Here is an 18,775-nt window from a genome sequence, read left to right as displayed (position 1 = left end):
CTGGATGGCTCGGTCAGTCAAGCATCTGGCTTCTTGCCTTCAGCTCAGGTCTTGATCTCAGTATCCTGGGACTGAGCCCCACATCATGCTCCCTGTTTCTTCCTCTCCCTCTGCACCCCAGCTTGTGCTCTCTCTCTTGCGTGTTCTACCTCAAATTTTAAAAAAAAAAAAAAAAAGGAAGAAAGTTAACGATCATAATAAAGAAGGTTTTTCTTTGGTCTTAGCTTTGTGTACCACATTTTACTGTGTGGCTAATGCTTTAAAACACTTGAAATTCGTTTTATAATGCTTTAAAAGTGGTTCTTTACAGGTTTTTTGAGGGCTGTATCCCCTTTTGAAAATTTTTTCAAAGTATGGACCCTTGCTTGCCTCAGAAAAATACATATCTACACATAAGGTAGTTCTGTGTGCAGTTTTCAGGAGTTTCACAGACCCTCTGAAAACCATATACCTCAGAATAGGAACTGTTATTACACATTACATTGGTATTTTTGGCTCCAACTCATCTTTAAAGAGCTCTCTGGCTGAAGACTACGGTATATGCCTTCATTGGTGGCAAATGTTACCTCAACTCAAATGGACATGCTCCTCTTTGTTCTACACCTTTTTTTTTTTAATCAAAAATGCAGATGTTTATAAAGAAGTCTTATTTCTGTATGTCTTCTGTAACTGTTGCTTTAGTGTGTCCGGTTTAAGTATTAAATTTGCAGTTGAAATAAACCATCTTTTTATTTATAGTGCTCAAAAAAGTATAATGCCTAGTAAATGGTTTATGATATTTCATATTATATTCCTGGGTCTTCCTATGATGTGTGCAACCAAAAAAACTGATAATAGAAATTAGCTGATCTAAGTGTGTATAATCTTCTTCCAGAAATTATTTTTCATGGATGTGACATATTTCAAACCTAGGAAAAGAAGTCAGGTATTTGCGATGTTTTGATACTGAAGTTTCTGTTAACTTTGCCGTCCTACCTCTTAATACAAAGCTGGCAATCAGCCATACTGTGCAACTTATTTTCTGTTTCTGAAATAGTTATGTGTGTGGAAAGCTTTAAGTGGTAGAATTACTTAAAAATAATACTCAAAAACTGTCAGATTGAAAACTTTCCTTTCAAGGCCATTTTCTAAGTAGTTTGTATCAGTTAAGGAACTCCTTAGTTATCTCCTCCCTTTGCTCTTAATTTCTTTCTTTCTAAGCATATAATGAACATCTTCTGAAAGCCTAGGACATGAAGCAGTTGTGTAGTTGTATGAAATTATAAATCATTGTTAAAGATGACAGTTGTGGGGGCACCTGGGTGGCTCAGTGGGTTAAAGCCTCTGCCTTCGGCTCAGGTTATGATCCCAGGGTTCTGGGATCCAGCCCCGCATCGGGCGCTCTGCTCGGCAGGGAGCCTGCTTCCCTTCCTCTCTCTCTGCCTGCTTGTGATCTCTGTCAAATAAATAAATAAATGAATGAATGAAAAAAAAAAAAAGATGAGAGTTGTGGGATGGAGGGATCCCCTGCTGGCTTTGAAAAGGAAGCTGCCATATTCTGAGAGGGCCTTTGGAGGAGGCCCCCATGGCTAGGCTCTGAGAGTTGCCCTCTGCTGACAGCCAGCAAGAAAATGGGGACCAAATTATGCCAACAACCAGAAGTATCTTGGAAGACACTAATCAGCTGATAGCATAAAGGAGGGCACACTCATTATCAGTACAGGAACTTCTCTTTTATAGTTATGGTGCCTGGAGTTGTAGCGTATAGCTAGAGATTTATCAGTTTAACCCCAAAGTTTTGGTACAACTCATCAGCGCTCACTCTTCTGCCGGTTCTTTTCATCATTGTACTGGAGGTATAAGACAGCGCAATCAGAACAGAAGGGGAAATAGAAGATATTTAGATGTGAAGGAAGAAGTAAACTTTCCACGTGACATAATCATGTTTGTAAGAAATCCTAAAGAATCTACCCCGCCCTTCCCCCCAAAATAAGTGAGATTAGCAAGGTTGAAGGGGATGAAGTCGATATGTAAAAATCAATAGCATTTATACACACTAAAATATAAGATGGGAAATTGAAATTTAAAAAGCCATGTTATTGCAATAGCATTACAATCATGAAATTATTAGAGAAATGTATATAGGTGAAATATATATATATGAAAAACTAGTTAACTAAAAACTATAAAACAGGGGTGCCTGAGTGGCTCAGTCATTTAAGTATCTGCCTTTGGCTCAGGTCATGATCCCGGAGGCCCAGAATTGAGCCCTGCATTGGGCTCCCTACTCAGTGGGGTGTCTGCTTCACCCTTTGCCCCTCACCTCACTTTGCTCTCTCTCTCTCTCTCTCTCTCTCTCTCTCAAAAAAACAAAAACAAAACTATAAAACATAATGCCTGAGAAGAAAGATTAAATAAATGGGGGCGCCTGGGTTGCTCAGTGGGTTAAGCCTCTGCCTTCGGCTCAGGTCACGATCTCAGGGTCTTGGGATCGAGCCCCACATTGGGTTTCCAGCTCGGCAGGGAGCCTGCTTCCCCCGCTCTCTCTGCCTGCCTCTCTGCCTACTTGTGATCTTTCTCTGTGTCAAATAAATAAATCTTTTTGAAATTTTTTTTAAAAATTAAAAAAAAAAATAAATGGAGAGATACAACATGCTCATGGATCAAAAGACTAAATGTTATTGGAGCTCAGGTTGCCCCAAATTGACCTAAGATTCATTGCATTCCCTTCTTGACTCAGCAGGACTTTGTAGAAATTGCCAAACTGACTTAAAAATTTATATGGAAATGCAAAGGATGTGGGGTAGCCAAACAACTTTGAAAAAGAACTCAGTTGGAAGATTTAAACACTCTGGTTTTAAGATTTAACTATAAATTTACAGTAACTGGAGCAGTGTAGTATTGGTGTAAGATGAGACAGATCCATGGTACAGGATGATAGAAAGTACACAAATAGAGTGCCATATTTTTTGGTCAATTGGTTTCCACAAAGCTGCTGAGATAATTCAATATGAAAGGGGAAGTCTCTCAGTTCTAGTGGTCATTTTATATCAAAACTGCCAGAATCTTCTCCTCCTGGTCCACTTCAGTGTATCAGAGAAAAACCAAAATGGTATAGATTCTTCTTATCAACTAGAGAAGGAGATAAGCGAAATGCTTATCTTTTGTGGCCCTGTTCAATTGAAATGGATATAGAGTAACAAGATTGTAACATTACCTAATTTGGGAAAGCAATAATGAAGAAATCTAAAGCAAAGAAAATTTAGCTCTAGTACTTGGGAAAAATGACCCCCAAATCCCACAATTTCAATAAATTCTTATTTTTTTTCTTTCCCAAACCTAATAAATACTAAGTGGTTTTAATTTTTGCCTCAACTGTCAAATATAATTTTTTTAAAGATTTATATATTTATTTATTTATTTGACAGAAATCACAAGTAAGCAGAGAGGCAGGCATAGAGAGAGGGGGAAGCAGGCTCCCTGCCGAGCAGAAAGCCCAATGCGGGGCTCGATCCTAGGACCCTGAGATCATGACCTGAGCCGAAGGCAGAGGCTTTAACCCACTGAGCCATCCAGGTGCCCCTGTCAAATATAATTTAATAAATTCATGAGAAACAAAAAAAGAAGGATGTTATATTTACTGTTGTTAACACATGCAAGACACTCCTAAGGAGCTTTATATAAGATTATATATGTATGTATACACATACACACACATATATGCACATATACACACATTATATATAATTCCTCACAATAATCCTAGGATACAGTACTTAAGCTCATGTCATAGACCATGAAACTGAAACAGAGAATTACAGAACTTGTTCAAAGTCACATAGTGGTAAAGTCAGTATTTGAACACTGCCTAACTACAGAACATTCTTTTAACAATTATGCTATATGTTTTACAGATAAGAGCTAAAGGACTTTAACGGGGCACCCCAAAGTTAGCTAGACTAGTTGGAGAAGACCACATGATAGATGAAGCTTGAATAAGCCCTGAAGTATAAATAATATTTTTTTTAAAAGAAAGTCTTTTTTTCAAAGATTTTACTTATTTGAGAGAGAGAAAGGGCATGAGAGGGGAGATGGCCCGAGGGAGAAGCAGACTTCCTCCTGAGCAGGGAGCCCAATGTGGAACTCAATCCTGGGCCTCCAGGATCATGACCTGACCCAAAAGCAGTTGCTTAACCAACTGAGCCACCCAGGTGCCCTGAATAGTATTTATTTAAGCAAAGGAAGATCAGAATTAAGTAAGAGCAGGGAAATAGGATAAGTGATGTCTTAAAGTTGAAACAGTGTATGTTCAGGAAATTTAAGGGTATAACAAATTTGAGATTAATGGAAGATGAATTGAAAAAACCAGATGGAAAAAAAAAAAAAAAAGAAAAAAACCAGATGGTCTTCAATGCCAGTTTATAGGGTTGGTACTTTATTCTATAGGTGTGAGAGAGCTAACAACAGTTTTGGTTTGTTTGTTTTTAAGATCTTATTTATTTTCTTGACAGCACAAGCAGGGGAGCAGCAGGCAGAGGGAGAGGGAAAGCCGTCTCCAGGCTGAGCAAGGAGCCTGATGCAGGACTCGATCCTAGGACCCTGGGATCATGACCTGAGCTGAAGGCAGACCCTTACTTGACCGAGCCACCCACGTGCCCTAACATCGGTTTTGAACAGGGGATAAGATGGATAACATTGGTATTTGAGAATATTTCATTCATGGGCATTGTGTAAATGCATTCAGGGAGAGGGTAGTTTAGGAGTTATGGTGGTCTGGGCAAGAATGAAGAAAAGCTGAACAAAATAGGGCAGGTTGCAATGGATATATGAAATACTTTGAAGTGGTTTTTTTGACCAAAAAATTGACAAAATAATGAGGAATAAAAGAGAAAGAAAGCCAATATTATTGGAATTTTAAACCTTTAATAAAAATAGGGAGTTGTGGGGCGCCTAGGTGGCTTAGTCAATTAAGCGTCCAACTCTTGATCTCAGCTCTGGTCTTGATCTCAGAGTTGTAAGTTCAAGCCCTGTGTTGGGCTCCATGATGGGTATGGAGCCTATGAAAGAAAGAAGGAAAGAAAGAGAGAGAGAGAAAGAAGAAAGAGGAAGGGAGGGCACCTAGGTGGCTCAGTGGGTTAAGCCTCTGCCTTCAGCTCAGGTCATGGTCTCAGGGTCCTGGGACTGAGCCCCGCATCTAGCTTTCTGCTCAATAGGGAGCCTGCTTCCCCCTTTCTCTCTCTGCTTGCCTTTCTGCCTACTTGTGATCTCTCTCTCTCTCTCTGTCAAATAAATAAAATCTTTTAAAAAAAAGGTGGGGGGAAGGGAAGGGAGAGCGGAGGGAGAGAGAGGAAGAAAGAAAGAAAGTGAGAGAGAGAGGGAGAAAGGAAGAAAGAGGAAGAGAGAGAGAGGGAGAGAAAAGAGAAAGGAGGGAGGGAGGAAGGAAGGAAGGAATAGGGAGTTGTTTGGAAAAGAATATTTGAGAAGGAACATATAATGATTGATTTTCATTATGTTTAGAGAGTATAGTGAACTATACTTTGAAACTATAATGGTTTGAAACTATAATGAAAAATTCGAGAAGAGGTATTCTGTGGGGAGGTGGAGCTAAGGAATTAGAGTTTAAGAGTCTGAGAATAGAGATGAAGATTTGTGTGTATTCAGCATAAGCAAATTGAAACGTAAGCCAGTACCAGTTCACCAAGAGAAAAAAAGCACAGATACAGATAAGAGAATGTTGCTCAGTATCTGCCAGAGTGTTAGAGGGAGAAGATAAGCCAGCAAATGAGAGAAGCAGCAGTCATCAAGAGTTGGAAAATACAAGACACCTGGGTGGCTCAGTGGGTTAAGCCTCTGACTTCAGCTTGGGTCATGATCTCAGGGTCTTAGGATCGAGCCCTACATCGGGCTCTCTGCTCGGCGGGGAGCCTCCTTCCCCACCACTCTCTCTGCTTGCCTCTCTGCCTACTTGTGATCTTTGTCTGTCAAATAAATAAATAAAAAATCTTAAAAAAAAAAAGTTGGAAAATACTTCTGTGTGCTCATCTTCCTCCTCTATATATGTAAACCTTTGCTATACCTCTTCACAATAATTTGAGTGTGTTTTCTTGCCCTGTTCATACCTCATTACTGTCTGTTTAAACCAGCATGTCTAGATTTCTATATACCTACCTCCCTTGCTTTATAATCATTTTTTAGGCTTTTTCAAAACTGACTAGTTTTAATTGGATAGTAAGATATTTTCAAGGCCCTGAGTCCAAAGCTATATCTAATTTCAGTAGCTTGTCAGTAGATTAAAAAACTAGTGTCTCACCAGAATTTTAGCTACTCACCAGGAGAATTAGTATTTAAAAATAATATAAATGCATTTATTTTGAAGCGTGATTTAATTCTGAATATTTTCTAATTGAATAACAGAATTCTTGGGGGGAGAGGGTACAAGGGAGGGTTGGAAAAAGTTCCAGAGAACCAGAGAGAGAAAACAGATGTACTTTAAAAATCCTTGGGACGCCTGGGTGGCTCAGTTGGTTAAGTGGCTGCCTTCGGCTCAGGTCATGATCCCAGCGTCCTGGGATCGAGTCCCACATCGGGCTCCTTCCTTGGCGGAGAGCCTGCTTCTCCATCTGCCTCTGCCTGCCACTCTGTCCGCCTGTGCTCGCTCGTACTCTCTCTCTCTCTGACAAATTAAAAAAAAAAAAAATCTAAATTAAAAAAAAAAAATTAAAAAAAAAAAAATCCTTAATCATGGGGCACCTGGGTGGCTCAGTGGGTTGAGGCCTTTGGCTCAGGTCATGATCCCAGGGTCCTAGGATCGAGCCTCGCATCAGGCTCTCTGCTCAGCAGGGAGCCTGCTTCCTCCTCTCTCTCTGCCTGCTTCTCTGCCTACTTATGATCTCTATCTGTCAAATGAATAAATAAAATCTTTAAAAAAAAAATCCTTAATCATGAGGGAACCTGGGTGGCTCAGTTGGTTGAGCAACTGCTTCCGGCTCAGTCATGATCCCAGAGGACCAGGATCTAGTCCCCCATCAGACTCCCAGCTCCACAGGGAGTCTGCTTCTCCCTCTGACATTCTTCTCTCTCACTGTCTCTCTCTCCAATAAAAAAAATCTTTTAAGAAATAAAAATAAGGGCGCCTGGGTGGCTCAGTGGGTTAAGCCGCTGCCTTCGGTTCAGGTATGATCTCAGGGTCCTGGGATCGAGTCCCGAATCGGGCTCTCTGCTCAGCAGGGAGCCTGCTTCCCTCTCTCTCTCTCTGACTGCCTCTCTGTCTACTTGTGATCTCTCTCTCTGTCAAATAAATAAATAAATAAAATCTTTTTTAAAAAATAAATTAATAAAAATAAAATCATTACTCATGAAAGACAAGGGATAATAAATAATAATAAATAAAATAATATTTTATTTTTAATAAAAAAATATTTGTTGAATATTTTAAGTTTCAGCCTACACTGAAGCTAAGGCTGCTGGAATTGATAGGAAGGAGAAATTGATCTCTCTTTTGAGTACCCATAAGTTTAAAGAACGGCCATTTTTTTATGTGTGAAAATGTACCTATTGGGGCACCTGGGAGGCTCAGTTGGTTAAGTGTCTGACTTCGGCTTAGGTTGTGATCTTGGGGTCCTGGGATCAAGCCCCACATCTGGCTCCATGCTCAGTGGGGAGACTGCTTCTTCCTCTGCCTCTCCCTCTCCCCACTCATGTTCTCTGTCTCTCTCTTAAAAAAACAAACAGAAAAACAGAAAAGAAAACATACATTAGCTAAAGTACTGTGAAAAGGAAGCATTTCTGTATTAGAGAACACAAAATCCTGACTTAAAAAAATGTCTAAATACAGCCTTTCAATTTTTTCAGAGGAGACGCGAAAACAAGGCTTATTTCAATGGCTTGATTCTCTTCAGATTGATAACCCCACCTCTCCAGACCTGCAGCTCACTGTTGGAGCAGTGATTGTGGAGGAAATGAGAGCCGCCATAGAGAAGGAGACGGGCTTTCAGTGTTCAGCTGGAATTTCACATAATAAGGTGAAGGCTAATAGTGGGTTTCAAGGAGAAACATATCTGTAGTTAAATGCGGCATGGATGGATATGAGTGGGGCACTTAAACCATTACATGCCTACTTTGAAAGGGGTTTCTATTTAGATTTGTTTTTGTTTTGTGTGGGCACCTGGGTGGTTCAGTCGGTTAAGTGGCTGCCTTCCACTCAGGTCATGATCTCAGGCTCCTGGGATCCAGCCCAGCGGTGTATCAGGCTCCTTGCTCAGCAGGGAGTCTGCTTTCCCTCTCCCTCTGTGCTCTCTCTCCCTCCATCCCTCCCTCTCTCCCTCTCCAGTAAATAAAATCTTTTAAAAAAAATGTTTTGCAGACCAAACAAAAGCCTGAGTAATTCTCTAACAAGGGAAATTGTCATTGAACATGTACTTTCCTAAGAAGCGATCTGAAAAATTGGCAGAACATGCTTATTTATATAGTTGTGTCCAAAATATTTCCTTAATAACTGAACTATGTATAGAAATGTCAATCTTTTAATTTTATATACAAACCTATTTCTTTTCACTTGCTGAATATCCTAGTATTATCTCATTACTTTTGTAGAATTGCCTGAGTAGGTTTTTGCCTATTCCCTCCTTTCTAGTGAGCAGTAAGAAAGATAGAATAATAAAATTTTATTAATTTGGATCACTGTTTTGGTTTAGGGACCCCAGACAATTATCAATAATCCAGGGGTTGAATAACTGGTTTTATTAAAGTACAGTGAGGATCTGGGATCTTCATCCCCTTCTGACTAGGCTCAATAATTGGGCAGTGCCTGATTATTCCTGGTTCCTACCTTTGCCCCCTTCCTCCAATCGCCAGACTATCCCACAGAGTTTTAGAATATTTTTGTGATTGGGTGAAGGGAGGGAAAACCAAAGTCCCACTGTAGTAATTTAAGTAAGACTGAATATTGCCTAGGAGAAGTTCCAGAGAATCTCTCCAATGAATTTAAAGGATAATTTTATACTTTTCCTACCGGTTACAATTTGTGAAATGATACCACTGAAGCACCTTATTCTTTCAAAAGAGTTCTCAAGGACTTAGGGTTTTTTTCATTTTGAAGTCTTGTTTCTAGCATAAGATATATACTAATTGGATGATTGTTTTGAGTCCAATCTCTATCACAGATACTTAAATTATGGTAAATTGTGTTAAATCCAGGACTCAAAAATTAATCAGGAAATGTAAATAAATGGGGTAGGGTAAAACAGGTTGGCTTCAGCATTTTTATATGGACATGCCAAGAAATGCATCGTATAGAAGTTTCTTCTGCAGCTTCTCTGGGCTTTTTACCCTCTTGAAGTCAGAGAACCTTAAGGAATAGATGGGGATGGAAAAATGACAAAGGAAAACTGAGAATAGGAGATGTGGAAAGAACAATGAGGATGATAATGGGTCATAGTTTCCACTGAGGATGTTGTGGGATACCAAGGTTTAGAGAGGTCTTGAGTTTCTGGTTTTGGTTTTCGTTTTAATGTGGAAACCATTAGTTACAGCCCTTAAGCGGTGCCTGTGTTTGTTTGTGTGTGTTAATATTCACCAACTCTCTGTGTGGGTGAGTTTGGCAGTAAGGAAGTTTTTATCCTTTCCATGCTCCAGGTCCTGGCAAAACTGGCCTGTGGACTGAACAAGCCCAACCGCCAGACCCTGGTCTCACACGGGTCAGTCCCACAGCTCTTCAGCCAAATGCCTATTGGCAAAATGTAAGTATTCAAGGAGAACCTTCCATTTCACTCACATACTTCATGCGGGCACTCTCTGGTTTCTTCTGCTCCTTATGAAAGACTGAAGCCAGGAAAAGTAGGTAGCCATAGCCAAGAAGGTAGAAGGGCGATAACACAGGAGATTTTGAAAAACACAGAGACTTTTGTTCCTAATGAACATTCAATTCTGGATTATCTGTGGAAGTTATTTAATCCTGAATTTTAAAATGAACTGGTTTTTAGCTATATATTTAATTTCTCTCTAGCCTTTTTATTCAAGTCTGTTACTAAATAACAAATAGAAATTTTACTTATTTTTCTCCTAATATGAGATCAGGGTGTTCAGGGCTGCTGAATTACTCCCAAACTACGTATGAGAGAAAAAGCTAAATAACGTGAATAATTAAGCTGACCATACCAATGTGTGTCCTTGACAGTGGCGTAAAATACTGTGGAAGGGACAAGATGTAACAGTTGAAAGCAACAGTGAAAGTGCTATCAAGACTGTACATGACTGGGGTGCCTGGGTGGCTCAGTGGGTTAAAGCCTCTGCCTTTGGCTCAGGCCGTGATCCTGGGGTCCTGGGATGGAGCCCCGCATGGGGCTCTCCCCTCAGCAGGGAGCCGGCTTCCCCCGCCTCCCCCACCCCGCTCTCTCTGCCTGCTTCTCTGCCTACTTGTGATCTCTGTCTGTCAAATAAATAAATAAATAAAATCTTAAAATTTAAAAAAAAAAGATTGTACATGACTGACCTGCCTGGGTGGCTCAGTTGGTTATTTGCCTTCAGCTCAGGTCATGATCCCAGCCCCACATCTAGCCCACATCGGACTCCCTCCCTCAGTGGAAGGGGGGCTGCTTCTCCCTCTGCCATTCACCCCCTGGTTTGGACTCTCTGGCTCTCTCTGTCCAATAAATAAATAAAATCTTAAAAAAAAAAAAGACTGTACATGAGTAGTTGCTAAGTGAGTTGTACAGGTAGTTATCAGAGTTCATGGAAAAGAGCTCTGAGGATTTATGAAAAAGACATGACATTTTGTCTTGTCAGATGAGAAATGAAGAACAATTCTGATTTCAGTAATGTTTTGAACACACAGAGGGGAAAAGTATAAGGTATTTTCAGTGAGCTGGGACTTAAACTAGTTTAACTGGACCAAAAAGAATTATGTGAGAGAAATAGTACTGAAAAGGTAGGTCGAGGACAGATTATAGGTGGCCTCAAAGGCCAAGCTTAAGAATTATTATTATATTCTTTTTTAAAAGATTTTATTTATTTGACACAGAGAAAGAGAGAGAGAGAGCACAGCAGGGGGAGCAGCCGTCAGAAGAAGAGGGAGAAGCAGTCTCCCCACTGAGCAGGGATCCCATGTGGGGCTTGATCCCAGGACCCTGGGATCAGGACCTGAGCCAAAGGCAGATGCTTAACTGGCTGAGCCACCCAGGCACCCCTGGGGTTAGAATTTTAATCCCTAAATGGGACAGTAGATCCTGTACAATTAAAAGTTTTACATACAGTTGACTTGAAAACTAATCAACAACTTTAACCTTTAGTTGATGCTATTGTTAATCTTCCCAGGTCCTAAATCCTAGTGTATTTGAATTTCCAGAATCATCCAGTCTACTAGAAAATTAATAGTTTACAAGACTGACCAATAAGTGCTCTCATTTTCCCTGAATCCTCAGAAGAGTTACTTACACAAGCAAAATTTCTTATGTCTGCTGCTAACCAGATATTTATGATGTGACCTATAAATTCTTTATCTCTTTTGTTAGCCGTAGTCTTGGAGGAAAACTAGGTGCCTCTGTCATTGAAATCCTGGGGGTGGAATACATGGGCGAACTGACTCAGTTCACTGAATCTCAGCTCCAGAGTCATTTTGGAGAGAAGAATGGGTAAGCGATTCCTAATACTTTTCAATCATAAACTTTATGGAGATGCTAAATTCAAATATGGACAAAAGCACCCAGTAAAATTTAGACCTATCTTTAACATTTGTTCCTTGAGGTAATTTCATTGGTCCTTTTGCTTTAAAATATTAGATCACTGTGGCCTGTCTGGAGTAGTTTTTCATTTACCTAACTAGGTTGATAGGCTTGGATATATACATCATTTCTGTGTGCTAAAATGCTTAAATTCTTTGTAGTAAATACCAAAAATTTGGGGGATATGAATCAGTGGCTTGCTCGGTGCTTTTCCAAAAATATAAATGACTTGGCTTTAAAAAGCATAACCAAGTGTCCCTCTCCTTGGCAATATATTGCACTAGAATTCTTTGGGAAGCACAGGGATTCTGTCAGAGGTGAGGTATACTTAATTTTAGACAAAATTTTCCTTTTCCCTGAAGGAGATAAAAGGGTAGTGCAATGTAGGTATTTTATTTTAACAAGAATAATCATTTGCTTTTGCCTTAAAGTTTTTTTGCTGCTTTTATTAGATCTTGGCTATATGCCATGTGCCGTGGGATTGAACATGATCCAGTTAAACCCAGGAAACTACCTAAAACCATTGGCTGCAGCAAGAACTTCCCAGGAAAGACGGCTCTGGCTACTCAGGAGCAGGTAGGCAGGCCTTCTTGACAAGAACATTGCCTCTTTTAAAGGGGGTAGTTGGTAGGTTTTGGTAACTGCAGAACATTTAATAAGTTAGATGGAACCTTTCTGTTGTAAAGTATGAAGGTGTGTGTGTGTGTGTGTGTGTGTGTGTGTGTGTGTGTGTGTGTTGAAATTGAGCTTTATGTATTATATTTTCCATCCAAAAAGAAATAAAATGGAACTAAGTGAAATTTGAAATGAAATTACTCATTTTTTTTTTTTTTTGATAGGTGGTAATGTGGAAGGCCTGGGATATTATGCCCCAAGTTTATGTGTGTTATTTTTCTCAGAGCTGGACCATGCCTGAAGTTCACCTGATGGCATGCCAGCCAGAAAAAAAAAATGAAAATCTTGAGCTAGGGCAGGTCAGAAAAGGTCTATGATCTGGTGATCCCTTGGTTATGGAGGAGACTTTACTGTACATTTACATTTGTGGGAGAATGGAACAAATCCTCCATCTAGTATTATAGCAAACCTAGAATTTTTAAATGGAAGATTAAAGTCTCAACACTTTTTTAGGTACAATGGTGGCTTTTGCAATTAGCCCATGAACTAGAGGAGAGACTAATCAAGGACCGAAATGATGTAAGATTTTCTTTCTTTATTCTTGGGGTGAGCTTTGGGATTTAAATACCAGTTGTCGCTTACCTGGAGAAGTAGTAGAGACAAAGATATAAAAAGATACCAGACTAGGAAATTTTAGGAAATCTTTTATTTCCTTCCATAAAACTCCCATAAAACTCGACATGATCTTTGAAAGCCTAGATCTGTGAATTTAAGAACTGACTACCCCATCTCCCTCATTACTATTTGCCTCTACTCTTTTGGATACTTCTTATTTAACCTCTCCTGCAGTCCTGAATATACAGTGGATCTTCTTCAGAGGACAGAGCCATTAAATAGGGCATTCAGGGATTAGACTATAAATTATTGGAACTTAAACACAGTCCATGTGACAAGAAGTACTGGCAGTTTTAGAGATAGAGTATGAAGTCAAAGACTTGACATCTGATTAGTTTATCCTTTCTTTTTAAAAAAATAGCTTTATTGGGGTGCCTGGGTGGCTCAGCTGGTTAAGCATCTGCATTCAGCTCAGGTTATGATCCTAGGGTCCTGGGATCGAGCCCTGTGTCGGGCTCCCTGCTCAGCGGGGAGCCTACTTCTCCCTCTCCCTCTCTCTCACTCTCTTTCAAATAAGTAAATTAAAGAAAATTTTTTTGGGAAATAGCTTTATTGATATATATTTTACATGCCATAAAATTCACCCATTTACAGTAAACAGCCCAGTAGTTTCAACTTAGTATATTTCAGAATTGTTCACCCATTCCACAATCAATTTAAGAACATTTTCATCACCCAGAAAAGAAATCCTATACTCATTAGCAGTTACTCACCCAATCCCAGGCAACCACTAGTGTGCTTTGTCTTCATAGACTTACTATTCTGGACATTTCACATAAGTGGACTAAGGCAATATGTGGCCTTTTTGCTGGCTTGAAATCTTTTGGTTAACATTAGTTTCAAGGCTCACTCATATTGGAACATGTATCAGTATCTTTTGTCCTTTTATGAATAATATTCTATTATATGGATATACCATATTTTGTTTATCTATTCATCAGTGAATGGATATTTGAGTTGTTTCTGCCTTTTGGCTATTATGAACCATGTTGCTATGAACATTCATGTACAGATTTTTGTGTAGACATATGTTTCATTCCTCTTGGGTATATACCTAAGATTAGAATTGGTGGTTCACATGGTAACTATATTTAGCATTTTGAGGAACTACCAGACTGTTACTGTGCTACATTATATTTCCAGCAATGTAAAAAGGTTTTAATTTCACTATATCCTGTTACTTTTTCTTATTTTAGCCATACTAGTGGGTGTGAAGTGGTATCTCATTGTGGTTTTCAGGTGCTTATTGGCCATTTTCTTATCTTCTTTGGAGAAATTTGTCAAGATCCTTTGCCCGTTTTTGAAGTGGTTTGTTTCTTCATTACTGAGTTTTAAGAGTTCTCTATATATTCGGGGTATAAGTCCCTTGTCAGATCATTCGCAAGTATTTTCTCCCATTCTGTGGGGTTTTTTACTTTCCTGATGGTATTATTTGATATGTTCTCTCATGTTTCCACATCTACGAGTCCTACAAGTCAACAACTGTACTGTCAGAAATCACCCACAACTACCTGTTTGCCCCTTGTCAGCTGAATTGGTGGTGATGAATGTTTGTTCTTTGGTGGGCCACTTAGAGAGGGAGAGGATCCCAGTTCTTATGGGCCTACTTGCCTTTGCTCACTAGGTGTCGCTCTGTTCTCATTTCTCCTTATAAGGCTTCATAGGCTTTCAAAGCCTTAAAGTGGGGCTTTTCTTCCCACTTTGTATCTAATGCAACATAGTAGGGATCTGTATCTATCTTTCCGGAAATTCATCTGTCTTTAAGCTTAAAAGGACTTTATGCCAAAAGTAATTCTGGACGTGTAAGATCCTTGTCACTGCACTGTTTAAAGTATTAATTATGTTTATTTCCAAACCATTCTGTCACCCTGGTTCTTTTAATTTCCTCCTCACACAGTTCAATATATAGAATCCAGATGCTCACAATAACTTCGGTTCTGGTCTCAATCCTTTTATACCCACAGAATGACAGGGTGGCCACCCAGTTGGCTGTGATCATTCGTGTACAGGGAGACAAACGTCTCAGCAGCGCACGCCGCTGCTGTGCTCTTACCCGCTATGATGCTCACAAGATGAGCCGTGATGCGTTTGCTGTCATCAGGAACTGTAACACTTCAGGAATCAAAACTGACTGGTGAGTCGAATTCTAGCTTGTCTTCTCAAAAGACACTTATACCCTGACTTGATCTAAAATTTGTGGGTATACAGCTTTCCAGAGAGAGTAGGTTCTTGGAAGTGACTCTAGGTAGGTCCTACTAGGTCACAGAGAGGAATGGCAGAGCACAATAGAAACACCAGAAACAAGGCAGCTCAACTACCGATTCTTTGCCTACATGTGGCGCATTCCAGTTCTCAGGGGTGGGTTTCAGAGGCAGAGTAAACCAATATTATCCCCGCCTTTGCTGCAATCAGAGCTAAGGGCCAGTTGCAGGTGTGAGTATGGAACTCAAGTTTCAAGAATACATTTGGGAACTTCTCTCTCAATACTTGATTGTTCTATCTTAAAACTTGATAAGATTATCTTAAAACACTTGAAAATGAAAATGACCTGTATTTATTGATAATCTCAATTTAACATCCCAGCTCAGTCACAAGCTCCACTGGTATAATACTGAATGTCATATTAAATTTCACTTCATTTAGTAATGAAAAATAACCAAATATATCATTGGAATGTGTTCATTTATTGTTCTGTTATTAATGATTTTCAGTATTGGAATCCTGTTTATTTAACATTGCCTGTTACATTGAAAAAAGTACTCCTAATTCACAATGGAAATATAATTATGTGAGAAACATAAATTGGTTGCTTATTTATAGATCTATATTGAAGATGATAAAAGTTTAACCTGAAACTAATGCGACTCAAGTATAAATAAATAAATAAATAGACAACAAAAGTTTCATTGAACACCTAAGTTAATTGCTTATCTAACTATGTGGGTACTACTGTTGTACGTGCAGACCTACAATATGATGGGGTCATTAAAGCTGGAATCTTTGTTCTTTGTGTAGAATAATTTGTTTAGCTTCTACTTCCTGGTACATGTGTTTATTTTCAAATACTGAAACAGTTTCACTGAACTAAATGATAAATTTATCATTTATAAATTTGTGTTCATATGAAACTGACTCTAACAAATACTTACCAGGAGTGTGAAACCTATTGAAAGGGAAGCATCAAATGATCTGATTGTAAGACTGTTCAAAAACAAGAAACCAGAGAACAGTGAGATACTGTCCTAACAGTTTTAAAAAGGCATTTACTCTCTACGTCATTAAGGGACTAATCTGTATATAAAAGCATGTTTTACCTTCTGAAATACAATTTATGTGAAAATTATTTTCATAATTGACATAATTATTTTCATAATTGAATTTCTTGAAATGTTTCTGAGACTAGGTTAGGTAATTCCAGTTGTGGGATTTCATTCTCTAGAAATTCAAGTTGAAAGTTTGTTGAATGAGGGTTAGGTGGTACCCTTTATAAAAACAGAATGGGTAACAGGATTTTTTTCAAGAGACTTACAGTCTAAATATTCTAAAGCTATTTTGTTGCCCTGAATAAAATTTCTTGCCTCGATCCTGAATTACAACTGCTATTATGTATCTTCTGATATATCTTATGAATACCTAGCTGTCAGGAGATCCATTTTGTATGTCTGACCTGGTTAGGTCAGGTCAGCAGCTCCCAAGGTGTGGTCCTGAGCCAGCAACATCAGCATCACCTAGGAACTTGTTAGGAAGGCATATTCTCTGCCTCGTCCAGGTCTATGGAATCTATATTAATCTGATGCCCTAAAATTTAAGAACACTGCAGTAATAGTTTCTTCTTGTGGCACAATCACAATCCCAGTCATTTACAAATTTTATCTGTGACCTGGTGCTAATCTTGTTCCTTTACTTTCTATACAGGTCCCCTCCCCTCACAATGGTCTTCCTCTGTGCTACCAAATTCTCCACCTCTGCCCCTTCATCTTGCACAGACATCACCACCTTCTTGAGCAATGACCCAAGTTCTCTGCCAAAGGTGCCAGTTACCAGTTCAGAAGCTAAGACCCAGTGTGGCTCAGCAGTGACAGCCACTAATAAACCAACCACTTCTCTGGAATCATTCTTCCAAAAAGCTGCAGAAAAGCAGAAAGTCAAAGAAGCTTCACTGTCATCTCTTACTGCCACTACCCAGGCCCTTGTGAGCAATTCACCATCCAAGGCCTCCTTACCTTTCCAAACCAGTCCCGCTACGGGAACTGAGCCCTTCTTTAAGCAGAAGAGTCTAATTCTAAAGCAGAAACAGCTTAGTAATTCTTCAGTTTTCTTCCCTCCACAAAATCCACAGTCTAGCCCTCAACAGTTAACAAACTATCTTCCAACAGAGTATCCAGATTGCACCCCTGTCTGTCAAGCAGCATTGAAGCTAGGATCCTCTGAAACAACTCCTACAGAGATGGATTTGGCCCAGAACAGCCCAAGCAGGCTTGCTTCTTTAGCTTCCAGCTCTGCTCTGGAGGTGGCTCAGAAATCAACTATTACCCCAAGTCCTGTGGCATCTGAGGACCAAATACCCTGTGAGAAGTGTGGCTCTCTGATACCTGTATGGGAGATGCCGGAACACATGGACTATCATTTTGCATTGGAGTTACAGAAATCCTTTCTGCAGCCCCACTCCTCAAACTCAGAGGCTGTTCCTGCCAGTTCTCCTCAAAGCAAAAGAAATCCCAAGAGCCCTTCAGCCTCCAGTAATAAACGCCCTAGGCCTGAGGGCATGCAGACATTGGAATCATTCTTTAAGCCGTTAACACACTAGTGCTGCCCTCAGGCTTGCTGCAGGGTTTTAATATTTTACCTGTAAACTAGGAGATGGAAATATGCTCACTTTGCAAGGAAATCCATAACTTCATGAAATTTTTAGTAAGAGAAACAGTCCAGTTAGATGCTGACTTGAAACTCCCCATCTCTTCACATGTATGGATTCCAATTCCACTGCTAACGGAGATGTAAAAACTGACTTATCTTGCAGAGATACAACTGCTTGAGTTTCTAATCATTAGAGTTTAGGGAGGCAGTGTCAGTACAAATATGTGGGCCTTGAAGCCTAGGGGAGGCACTTTCCTCACTTTTCCTCATCTGTACAACTGATAAACTTTACAGATTTATGGGAGATTAAGGACAATGTATTTAGAGTATGTGGCTTAAAGATGGCACAAAAAAGCTGAGTGAGAAAAAACATTTTTTAAACTTTTCCCCAAGCTCTGCGACAGGGGCAGTTCAGATAATAGCTTTGACCAAAATTTGAGGTTTGAGAATGTGAGGTGAAGACCTAAAGTGGTAACTGGTTTAGGGCAGGGCTCTGTACACAGCAGCTGCTCAATAAATACTGAATTTCATACAAGAATATCCTATTATGGCCACAGTTTTAGCCACTGGCCCTTCTACCTCTTGCAATTGGTCTAATGTAGAATCAGATTGTTAATAGACCAGTTCAGGAACTCTGTTTAGATTGGTTAAGTCACGATCAGAACTAGATCATCTCTAGAATCATACTAGGCAGAGTGTGATTTTGAGGGTCATCAGGGAACTTACTAGAAATTTTTCAGCCTCACCTCTACCCCTGATGAATCAGTATCCGTACATTAATAAGATTCTCCAGGGTGTTTGAAAAACACTGATCTAGAAGATGCGGTGGCCAGCCAGGTTTGTAGAGGGCAATGACATTTCCTTAAACCCTGAAGTACAAATTTAAGAGGTAGTGCTTGGCTTTCAGGGTCACTGGCCTGTTCTTCATCTCT

The 18,775-nt window shown here is 39.6% G+C and overlaps 1 protein-coding gene across 4 annotated transcripts in view; it reads left to right on the top strand.

The window, feature by feature from the left end:
- Window positions 1–18,371, top strand: part of LOC111147574 (DNA polymerase eta) — a 33,264-nt gene extending 14,893 nt beyond the window's left edge. For 3 of the 4 annotated variants that reach the window (XM_022503683.1, XM_022503682.1, XM_022503684.1), the window contains 7 exons: window positions 7,831–8,000; window positions 9,613–9,716; window positions 11,487–11,606; window positions 12,149–12,272; window positions 12,825–12,890; window positions 14,951–15,120; window positions 16,902–18,371. In XM_022503683.1, coding sequence (XP_022359391.1) covers window positions 7,831–8,000; window positions 9,613–9,716; window positions 11,487–11,606; window positions 12,149–12,272; window positions 12,825–12,890; window positions 14,951–15,120; window positions 16,902–17,793 — 1,646 coding nt within the window. In that variant the 3' untranslated portion in view covers window positions 17,794–18,371. Of the gene's footprint in view, window positions 1–7,830; window positions 8,001–9,612; window positions 9,717–11,486; window positions 11,607–12,148; window positions 12,273–12,824; window positions 12,891–14,950 lie in introns of all 4 variants that reach the window. The other variant, XM_022503685.1, reaches the window with a different exon arrangement.
- Window positions 18,372–18,775: the final 404 nt, after the last annotated feature.

Source organism: Enhydra lutris, unplaced genomic scaffold (genome assembly GCF_002288905.1).
Source record: "Enhydra lutris kenyoni isolate GAN:26980312 unplaced genomic scaffold, ASM228890v2 scaffoldscaffold17, whole genome shotgun sequence".
NCBI classification, from domain to species: domain Eukaryota; kingdom Metazoa; phylum Chordata; class Mammalia; order Carnivora; family Mustelidae; genus Enhydra; species Enhydra lutris.
Note: the sequence above shows the minus strand (reverse complement) of the source record. Positions and strands in the feature narration are given on the sequence as shown.